General features: G+C 36.2%; 1 protein-coding gene across 1 annotated transcript in view; it reads right to left on the reverse strand.

Annotated features, from left to right (window-relative positions):
• The window catches only part of LOC127646600 (E3 ubiquitin-protein ligase HERC2-like), a 26,536-nt gene extending 19,737 nt beyond the window's left edge, over positions 1–6,799 (reverse strand). The window contains exons 1-11 of the mRNA XM_052130353.1: positions 6,660–6,799; positions 6,312–6,459; positions 5,818–5,871; positions 5,569–5,677; positions 4,953–5,049; positions 4,779–4,858; positions 4,107–4,242; positions 3,902–4,019; positions 3,611–3,700; positions 3,103–3,196; positions 339–591 (exon numbers count right to left, since the gene is read on the reverse strand). Coding sequence (XP_051986313.1) covers positions 339–591; positions 3,103–3,196; positions 3,611–3,700; positions 3,902–4,019; positions 4,107–4,242; positions 4,779–4,858; positions 4,953–5,049; positions 5,569–5,677; positions 5,818–5,871; positions 6,312–6,445 — 1,165 coding nt within the window. The 5' untranslated portion in view covers positions 6,446–6,459; positions 6,660–6,799. The remainder of the gene's footprint in view (positions 1–338; positions 592–3,102; positions 3,197–3,610; positions 3,701–3,901; positions 4,020–4,106; positions 4,243–4,778; positions 4,859–4,952; positions 5,050–5,568; positions 5,678–5,817; positions 5,872–6,311; positions 6,460–6,659) is intronic.
• Between the last annotated feature and the right edge of the window lie 4,018 nt (positions 6,800–10,817).

Here is a 10,817-nt window from a genome sequence, read left to right on the forward strand (position 1 = left end):
GACAATGGATAAGACAACAAGAAGCATGTTCAAGTGAAGCCTGCCAAGATTATATCATGACACTAATACAAGGCAAAGCAAGAATCATTATTACTATTGATCATACTTTGGGTGGGAGATTGAATAAAGTATTAAATATTAAACATCTTTTGTGCTACGGACATAAATGATACCTCAAATCATGTGGCTTGTTGAGGAGAGGTGTGCTATACTATTGCAATAATCAGTACTCCCATTGTAAAAACTCTAATGCAAATATCTTGTTAATATTTACTGTTGACATATTTTTATTCAAAGTGTTGCATGCAAACACACACACACACATAATAGACACCAACCTTTGCCAATAATGTCTCTCTCTATTGTATTGAGCTCTTCTTTAAAGGTGGTAAAATATTTATACAGGGCCCACACAAATGCTTGGTAAGTCCTGAAGGGAGGCTCAGAGCTCTTCTTGGAGGAAGCGGAAGGGTTGTGTCCTGGAGGACAGGGCTCTGCACTGTGGCCAGTTACTTCATCAATAAACCTCTGCAGTCGGGAAACAGCCTGCCCATAAGCTGCTATGTGCTCCAGTACTGACTGAAGACAGTTCTGTAAACACACGTATGATTACATATGAAAAGTACTGTAACCCAGAATCTTTTGATTCCATCTTACATAATTCAAAACAATATTTTAACTAGGGCTGTCGATTAAATGTGCTAATTTAGTGTGATTATATGAAAAACAACGCGTAAAACTCTTTACAGAATTCATCATGCCACCGACCCGTAAATTCCATAATAAAGACTACTATTGGAGCAATTTGGCAGTAGGGGACAGTCAGCTCCAGCTGTACAGGCATCAAGCCTCGTCAAACTAACGAGAGCAACAGTGACAGCTGGACCGAGCAAGGACTTTGACCAAGCACAACAGAATGCAGAATTCTCTTCCTTTTCCTTTTTCAAAGTATCAAACTATGTTTAACTTAACACAGCATCCTAAATCACAGAGCTTATGACAAGAGATGCAGAAAAGTAGTGAGATGCATTGCAATCAAAGCAAGAGGCTCCAAAAAGCATCTAGACAATCAATTAAAAAGAGCACAGATGCAGCTGTTCAGCCATGATGTTAATTTGTAGGTGAACATGCAAGTCTAATTCGCCAGGGGTTCCCTCGAGATTTTCCTATTGGTTTTTATAATGGGGTTTTTTAACCTAACATTACGTGAAGATACGTGGAAAAAAAAAAAAAGTATGTAATTCAATAGTTTTAAAATTCATGTTTGAGGTAAGAAAGTGTCATAATTTGTGTTGTAGAACAAAATGTTTACCACAGACTTATTTTCCTCAGAAGCTGAAAAACTCCATAGGAAAATTCAGAGGGAACCCATACCCAATTCTCTTCCAGGTTTTTGGACTACAAAAGCCTGAACAGCTCTATAGAACATATTTATGTTCAATATGGAAATAAAAAAACTAAATTGTTTAATGCCACTTTTTTTTAGCTGTCTAAATCTTTTACTTTCACAATATATGTTTATTTTGTAATGTATATGAATTATCTACATTATAAAATATTACTATATTTACTATTGTTTAAACTGTTATACACCAAATTATTTTATATGGGTGTCTGTCTCAGTAAATATTTATAAGCGATTAATTTGATTAATCGGCACATCATGTAATTAATTCAATTTAAATTGTTATTTGATTGACAGCCTCAATTTTTCAGCTTTCTTCAAAAAATAATAGTAAATTAATTCAAAATGACCATTGCATATATACAAAAAATAATATAATATAATATCTTTAAATAACTAAACTAATAGTAAATGAATGGTAACTTTGCCAAAACCAAGAATGAATATATATGTAAATATATTTTTTAATGTTCTGTATGTTAAAAGGTTTCATCTTAAAACAGAACAATGTAAATAAAGATGAACAATATTTAGTATAATAAGAGTATCATATATTACATTGGTGCCATATTCAAATTAGTACCATTTTAGAAACGCTCCACATCATCCGCAAAGATTTTAACTCAGGAAATTATTTAATTTAAAGGGATAGTTCACCCCCAAAAAAGTCTCTCATAATTTACTCAGCCTCCTGCCATCCCAGATGTGCATGACTTTCTTTCTTCTACTGAACATAAACAAAGATTTTTAGAAGAATATTTCTGTAGATCCTTTCAATGCAAGTGAACGGTGGAGCTTTGAAGATCCATGGAGGAGTCAGGAGATAGCGAAGAAGGTTCAAGGACAGTCTTTTAATTTTTAAACACACAATCGATTGTAACCGTTGATAATAAAGAAAACGTTTTAAATAAATGAAAGCACTCCAAATAAGTAACACTCTCTCTGTGCCGTTGTGCTTTCTGGTCTCTCTCTCCTCTCATGACCCCGCCGCCCCCATGCCACACACATATAGGCAGCATAACAGTAATCTATACGACTCAAACCAGAACCCCCTCAATATCAAAGATGGAGAGAAACGATTTCGAAAATACACCAAATGGAGAAAGTAACATTTAAAATAAATAATAAAAGCCTGGAATGTGAACATAGCCACAAGTGAACATAGATGGGATTTGCTCAAAAACATTATAATTAAATGGATAGACTCTTCTCTTCCGATCCCCGATTTTTAATTTTTGAACATATTTATTTAAATAATTATGAGGTATGATGTCTGATGTATGATGATCTAATTTAATACTTAAAATGAGGAGATATATATATATATATATATATATATATATATATATATATATATATATATATATATATGTGTGTGTGTGTGTGTATGAATATATGTGTGTGTGTGTGTTTTTCCTTCTCTTTTCTTTTGATGTATGATTTGTATATTCTTCTTAGTAAAAAAATATGTACAAATAAAAAGTATTAAAATACAATTAAAAAAATAAATATGATATTCTTCCTGAATTGGTTCAATTTCCAACAATCAATCTAAATGTGGGCCTGATGGGGGTGCTGAATATGGTATTGTACAAAAAAATGTAAACAGGGATAAATATTTGAGATATTTTATAACAGCATTTTATAATTATATATATATATATATATATATATATATATATATATATATCACTCACATTAGTTAGATGTGTGACCACGACATCATTCCTTACAGTAACCTTGCCATCATTGTGCTGGAAAATGAAAAGCTTCTTAACCCCAGAGAGAAGCCTGAAAAGAACAAATGATTCCATATAAAGTTGAGTAACTTGAGAGTAGAATTAATTAGCTCCGTTATCCCTGTAATCTTGGCTGACATATGCAATTGCATGGGGTTCACATTCTGTCAAACAGGTGTAATCAGTGTTAAAAATGTATTTCTAGAATCAGAAAACATTCGTGGGAGCAATCAGCTCCCTATAATGCCTCCCTTATGGGGTGAGTACACGTTCAAGTATCTTCAAATGTTGCAGATGTAATCATAGAAATATCTCCATTCTATAACCCTTCATTCCATGTACAGGTTTCAACTTGCATCCTAATACTTAACCACTGATGCAATCTTCAAAACACTGTACATTCTTTTGGTAAGAGCATGTCTGTCAATGTTATAAAATGTAAACACAGCAACAGATTTAGTCATACCACAGAGTTTCCCGAATCACTTGAGTCTCTGTAACAAAAGACTTCTCCTCTGGCAGGTAGAGAGGCCCAGTGTTATACAGGTGCTGATCCCTAGAAAGAAAAATAGTGACTTAAAAAATGTACGCAAAATGATAAAAGTGAACTATGAATCGCATTTGCTTCTAAAATCCCACAAAATAATTAAAGAAAATCTGAATCTATGGACTTGTTATTGATACAAAGGTGGTAAAGTTAGAGAAAAGTAAAATCACAGATTGATGTATCCTGTGTGTTTGTCTATGGATGCCTTACCAAACATTATAGAGGTTGGAATGCAGGTGGAGGCTGTGTGGAAACCGGGGAGAGTTAGGAACCCAATATGAGGTGACAATATGCTGCTCCAACCAAGCCCTGGAGTCAGGCTCACCCACTATAAGAGAAAGGTTTGGTAAAAACTTAGAGTCTTGACAAGAACTTTCATTAGTAAAAAATGTGTGTTGTTGGTGCTGTTCCTCACTAGTCCAGGTGACTTGGACGGTCTTGTCATTCTGCTCGTGGTCCTCCTGTGGAGTCTTGTCCACCTGTATACCAGAATCCTCTCTGCTCAAGGGCTGTTGGCTATCTTCCTCTTCACTTTCATCCTCAGACCACTCCTGCCAAAATAAAAATCCAATGGCTTGTGCCACTTTGTTCTTGTATATTCAGCATAGTATAGAATAATATTGAGAAGTTAGGCCTCGACAGCCCAGATGGAACTGGAAGAGTTTATTTACATTTTCTGCACTGAAATCTCAATCTGTGGGATGGATTTAAACATGGTCTAATGTGATAAACAGAACCGAGAGTACTACACTCTTATTCTTAATCATATTGCATAAATGAAAATGCAAGTGTTCTTTGAAATTTGTGAATTATGGATGGTTCAAATTCTGCAAAAATCTGTGGAGATTTCCAGTAACCGAGATTTATCATTGTTATGGCTACTAGATATTGTGGGCTTTCCTACCTTTAACTGTTCTGTTGCAAATACAGAGGAAACAGACTGAACCAAGTAAATTACCTCAGTAATTTGTAAATAATACTTTTATCAACTGTGAGGAAATTTACTCCATATGGTCTGAATGGCCGGGTCAAAGGGGGGATTTTGGACAGAACTTGATCTGATATTAGTGTAATAGAGTTCACTCACTGGAGTGTCTGGAAAGGGTCCAGTATCAATATCTTCTCCTTCCATGAGGTACTTTGCCCAATCAAACGTGTCCTCTTTCTCTGTAGAATTAAAATGTAAATGTATTTAGATCAACTGTCTTAAAAATATATTAGCCACATCCCTGTCCAACAGTATGCATTTGCAACCTCTTACCCGTTTCTTTCAGTCTGGGTCTTTCACAGAAGTTAGTGTTGGATGGAGAGTCAGACAGGTGGAGTAGTAAAGCCACCATACTGTAGTGAACATCAGTCTGCAAGTACACAGAGTGATAGAAGTATTTAGTGCATTTAATAAGGTGGGTTGGTTATTCTCTATATGGATGTCAGGGTTTATTTTAGGGATGTGCACAAGCAATCAATTAATCGAGTACAAGCTTTAAATATTTGACTAGTAAAAACACTACTCCAATATTGTGATTTGATTTTCTTTTGTGCTTTTGCCTGCCGTGGGCAACATTGAAACTACATTTCTCACCTAAAACTTGCGGTTAGTTCTCCCAAAAAGAAAATCCTGCCAAGTGATTGTATCGCTTCAGAAGTCTTGGAAAGTATATTTCTATGTGAGAGTGCACATTTTTTTTATTTTTGTGTTCATTTTTTAATCTAGTTCTTGTTGTTTATGCATAGTGCTCATTGTTTTATAAGACAAACAGGTTCAAACGTTGAAGGTTGAAATTTAATTCTACATTCAAATCAATTACTAATTTTTTGTGTTAGAGTACTTGACTAGAAAATTACTCTAAATGCCAATCCTTAGTTTCTAATCTCACCTTGATTCCATCAGTATTAGGAAGAGGAGAATTGAGGAATTCCTCAGTTAGCCGCTTCCAGCTCTCTGCTTTACTCAAGTCAGAATGGACCATGAGTTTCTCATGAATCCTGAGTGAGAGTGTGACAGCGAGAGAGAGAGCGAGAGAGAGAGAAATAATAACTTAAAAGATATCAGAGAAACAGAAAAGGGTGGAAAAACAGTCAATGAACATGTGCAGAATTGTGCAAAGCCTCAAGTACATTCCTACCCATTTATGGATCGCTGAACATTGTGCCCGTTGACATCAAGAAAACGGTGAAACCTATTAACATGGAAAAAAAACATGATAAGTTCCTACTCATTTTATGTGCAAAGTAGGTGCCTGCCCAGTAGGCGATATGCACAAAGAATGTTAATCACCAAAAACAAATGAAGAAGAATGTGAAAGTGGAGATTCATAGTAATAAAAGGACTTACAAATATATCTGTTTCTTAAACATACCAATTGTATCACTTCTGAATATAAAGATTTAACATTTTATGGTGCCTTTATGTGCTTTTTGGACCTTCAAAATTCTGGTCACCATCCACTTGAATAGTATGAGCCTAACAAGGCTTGCTTCTTTTCAGCATTTATCTATTTATTTATTTATTACACTTTCATTGACATTTATTGCAATTTGTTCAGTTCCATTTTCACAAACACCTGCAAGTGCACAAGCCACTCAAGTGATAAATGGAATAAATGTACCACGCCCTTACTTGAAATTGGACCAGGTAAACTTGAGTGCCATTTGAAAGTTCTGATCCTCCTCATCTTGAATGCCAGATAAATGTGAGATCAGTCTCCTAGTCTCCAGATCCAGCTCCTTCTCAAATCTGCTCCAGTGAGCCATTCCGATTATCCCAACTAAGCCAACACAAATAGCGACGTATATCAATGCATGTTTATGCTTTCTACTTCCTTTACTTTTTCACACAGGTTTATTGCATGTCTAATTGTATGTAATAACCCCGCTTTGTTTGAGATGCTGTGACAGACGAGCCGTTGACAACAGCTGAAAGCTAGCAAAATAAGAAACAAGTGAGGACAAGGTTGTGGCTACATACGTGACAAATATCTCCCAGGAATAATCCTTCGGCTAAAGTCGGGTTCAGGACTGAGTTTAATTATTTTTTTATGTCGTTTTCGATATTATATTTATTATGATTTCTCCCGTTGCCGCCTCCATGTCTTCAGACGCTTCTTCTGTGGTAGCAGGAAGAACAATCATTGCGCTGAGGTGAACTATTACTGCCACCTACGACAGGCCCCGAACATGACAAGATGCAGCACATCAACACTGCTAGAGAAACATAACACCTCTTTACCCAAGACGAAAAACGTGTCCACTGTGAGTGCAGAATAGAGAATTCATCCAATGTACAAAAAGCTTAGTTCTTGTTCTGTGATTGTTTACTGTCATATAGTATTTGCCTCCTAAAGAGACAGAGCAGGGACATTAAAAAAATATGATGTTCTGTCTTCAACTGATGTTACAGACTATGCATTTTTCATGAATGTCTCATATATTACTCATTATTTTAAGTTGTTTTAAATAAATTAATCTGCTAAAATAAATTGTGTACCCTTTATAATTGTCCCGTTTATAATATTTATCACTAAATAAATAAACTAATAGAAAGTCTCAAATGGCTGCTGTTAAAAGTAATCCAAACTTTTAGCAGCAATTTGATAAGTGTGGGTGAGAAACAGAAACAGGTCATTTTTTACCATCAATCTCTACTTTAACTTTCACATTTTTCACTTCTTTTGTTGTTGACGATTTGCATTCATCATGCATAATGCCACCTACTGTGCAGGGAGGAGAATTTATGGTAAAATACGACTTAAATATTTGTCTGTTACTCACCCACACTTATCATTTCGCTTCGGAAGATATTTATTTATCCACTGGAGTCTTATGGGTTACTTTTATGCTGACTTATGAAAATGTTGGTACCCGTTCACTTGCATTGTATGGACCAAAAGAGCTTAGAAATTCTACTAAAAATCTTCATTTGTGTTCTGCAGAAGAACATATATCATACATAAATGGTACAGCATGTGTGTGAGCAGAGAATTGTCATTTTTGGGTGAATTATCTACTTTTTGGATGTGTGTTATGTGATTTGTTTTGTTTGCTATGCTGTTTTTATATATATATATATTCTGTAGACTTTGTATATAAAGTCTAAACACAAGTCATTCTGCCCAGGGACATTATATATTAAAAATAACCATCTTGCACATTTATATCAATGTGATTAGATATAAATGTATGGAGTTAGAATTGTTTCTAATTCAGAGACAAATGGAAAGAGATTCAAAAATAGAAAATTGGTTCACAAATTAATTGAATGAGATCCACAAATAAATGTAAGGAGTTTCAAAAAATGAAATGAAGTCACAATTATTTACAAATATATTTTTTAACTCACAAACACAACTCTGTCCAGCATTTATTTGAGGATCGCTTGCTGTGCATTTGCGGATCACTACACGCATTTGTCGATTTTGAAACAAATCTAGTGTCAAGATGTGCACAGAAATCTGCAAATAGGTGGAGTCCATCCATCGTCTGCTCAAGCTAATCAGATAATGGTCACATTTCTCGGACCAGTCATAGCACATTCTATCTTCAACCAGTCACGCTTCGTTTTACTATCAGGACGGGACCAGAGTCACAGTGGAATCAAGCATATACAGATAAACTACAAGGGTGCAAACCTTTAAAGAAACGGACACCACCAGAGGAATACTGTGACTAAAGGTTTGTGTCATTTTCTCTCAGTTATAAACATGTAGTGTCTTGTTATATGTCCACAGTTGAAAATTGCCCATTTGTAGAGTGTCCTGATCATTAGCTTTATAGCTAACCTGGCTGACTGTATGAGTCTGCTATTTTAATTTTAACCAAGTTTCTTGACTGAAATGTGTTGTCAAAACCTTTACTCTTAATGTTACATGGCAGATACAAACAGACACACTACTAGACACTACAAAATATCAGTACACATATGACGACACATTTTCTACTATGTAGCTAGGTGTTTCAGTCAAGAAACTTGGTTAAAATTAAAATAGCAGACTCATACAGTCAGACAGAACAGCTATAAAGCTAATGATCAGGACACTCTACAAATGGGCAATGTTCAGCTGTGGACATATAACAAGACACTACACATGTTTATAACTGAGAGAAAATGATATGAACCTTAAGTCACAGTATTCCTCTGATTGCGTCCGTTTCTTTAAAGGTTTGCAGCCTTGTACCATATCTGTAAGTGCTTGATTCTATGCTCATGAGAGCACTGTGACTCTGGTCCTGCCCTGATATTAAAACGAAGCGTGACTGGTTGAAGATAGAATGTGCTACGATTGGTCCAAATAATGTGACCATTATATGTCAGCATACAAAGAGGACATGCAGCGGCTAACGGACTGGTGTAGAGCCAACAACCGGTCTCTGAATGTGGACAAAACAAAAGAGATGGTGACCGCTCTCCGCTGTGCATCGAAGGCTTTTCTGTGGAGATCGTCAAGAGCACCAAATTCCTTGGTATTCACCTGGCGAAGAACCTCACCTGGTCCCTCAACACTAGCTCTATTGCCAAGAAGCCCAGCAGCGTCTCTACTTTCTTTGAAGGCTAAGGAAAGCACATCTCCCACCTCCCATCCTCACTACATTCTATAGAGGGACTATTGAGAGCATTCTGAGCAGCTGCATCACTGCCTGGTTTGGGACTTGCACCGTTTCGGACAGCAAAGCCCTGCAGAGGACAGTGAGGACAGCTGAGAAGATCATCGGGGTCTCTCTTCCCTCCATCAAAGACATTAACAAAAAATCTGCATCCGCAAAGCAACCAGCATTGTGGATGACCCCACACACCCCTCAAACAAACTCTTCAACCTCCTGCCGTCTGGCAAGAGGTACCGAAGCATTCGGGCCCTCACGGCCAGACTGTGTATCTGCTTCGTCCCCCAAGCCATCAGACTCCTCAATACTCAGAGACTGGACTGACACACACACACGTGTCCTGAGTTGCACTTTAATTATTGTCACTTTATACCTGGCTGCTACCTCAATAACTGCTATGTGCATAGAACACTATCTCATAGTATGTTATGTTTACATTTGGCATTTTTAGAAACGGTCATCTTTTCGCACTACTGTGTACTGGTCGGTGCTGCACTGTCACTCACTGTGCATATTGTCCCGTAACTTTTTAGTAATTTATTGTACTGTCCCGTACTTTTTGCACACGTTTGCACGTGCACTTTATATAGGTATGTTATTTAGTCTGTGTAGTCTCATATGGTTCTGTGTTTGTCCTGTGTTGTTTTATGTAGCACCATGTTCCTGGAGGAACGTTGTCTCGTTTCACTGTGTACTGTACTAACTGTATGGTTGAACGACAATAAAAACCACTTGACTTGACTATATGATTGGCTTGAGTGGACGATGGGTGGAGTCCACCTATTTGTGGATTGCCCACAGCTCGCACAAGAAATATTTCAGAATTCACAAATGTGAGCCGACATCCAAAAATAAATGCATTCTATTCACAAATGAATGCTGGACAGAGTTGTTTGTGAGTTAAAAAATAAATAAATAAATAAATTATATATATATATATATATATATATATATATATATATATATATATATATATATATATACATACATACATATATACAGGTAGGGCCTATATATATATATGTATATTTTTAAATATTTTTCTTTATTTGCAAATCTCATTTTATTTATTTGTGAACCAACTTTCAATTTGTGAATCTCTTTCGATTTGTCTCTGAATTAGAAACAATTCTAACTCAATATAAATGTCATATAATGTTTATTAGTAACTTCTCTAGACCAATTCACATTAAATATATACAGTTTTTTTTTGTTGTTGCTGCTGCTGCTGATCTTGTGCACAAATAGTCGTACATGTCAGCATTTGCGCTCTTATTTTGGTAGGCAGTCAATGCTTGTTCATTTATATCCAACTGCGTAATTTATCCCCCCAAACGACATGAACGACGTCTGAACTGTCCAATTGCAGACTCAAGCACACTCGCAAGCCAATCCTGCAGCAAGAGGCGGGATTTGTCAGAAGGCGGGGGCCGTTCACATCGAATGTGTTTATGCTTCTGTCTGCGCTGTTTTTCAAATGGTTCTCTATGTAAACATGTGGTAGTCGGACGCCAACGATTCTCGCGCT

Source organism: Xyrauchen texanus, chromosome 7 (assembly GCF_025860055.1).
Source record: "Xyrauchen texanus isolate HMW12.3.18 chromosome 7, RBS_HiC_50CHRs, whole genome shotgun sequence".
Taxonomy (NCBI): Eukaryota; Metazoa; Chordata; class Actinopteri; order Cypriniformes; family Catostomidae; genus Xyrauchen; species Xyrauchen texanus.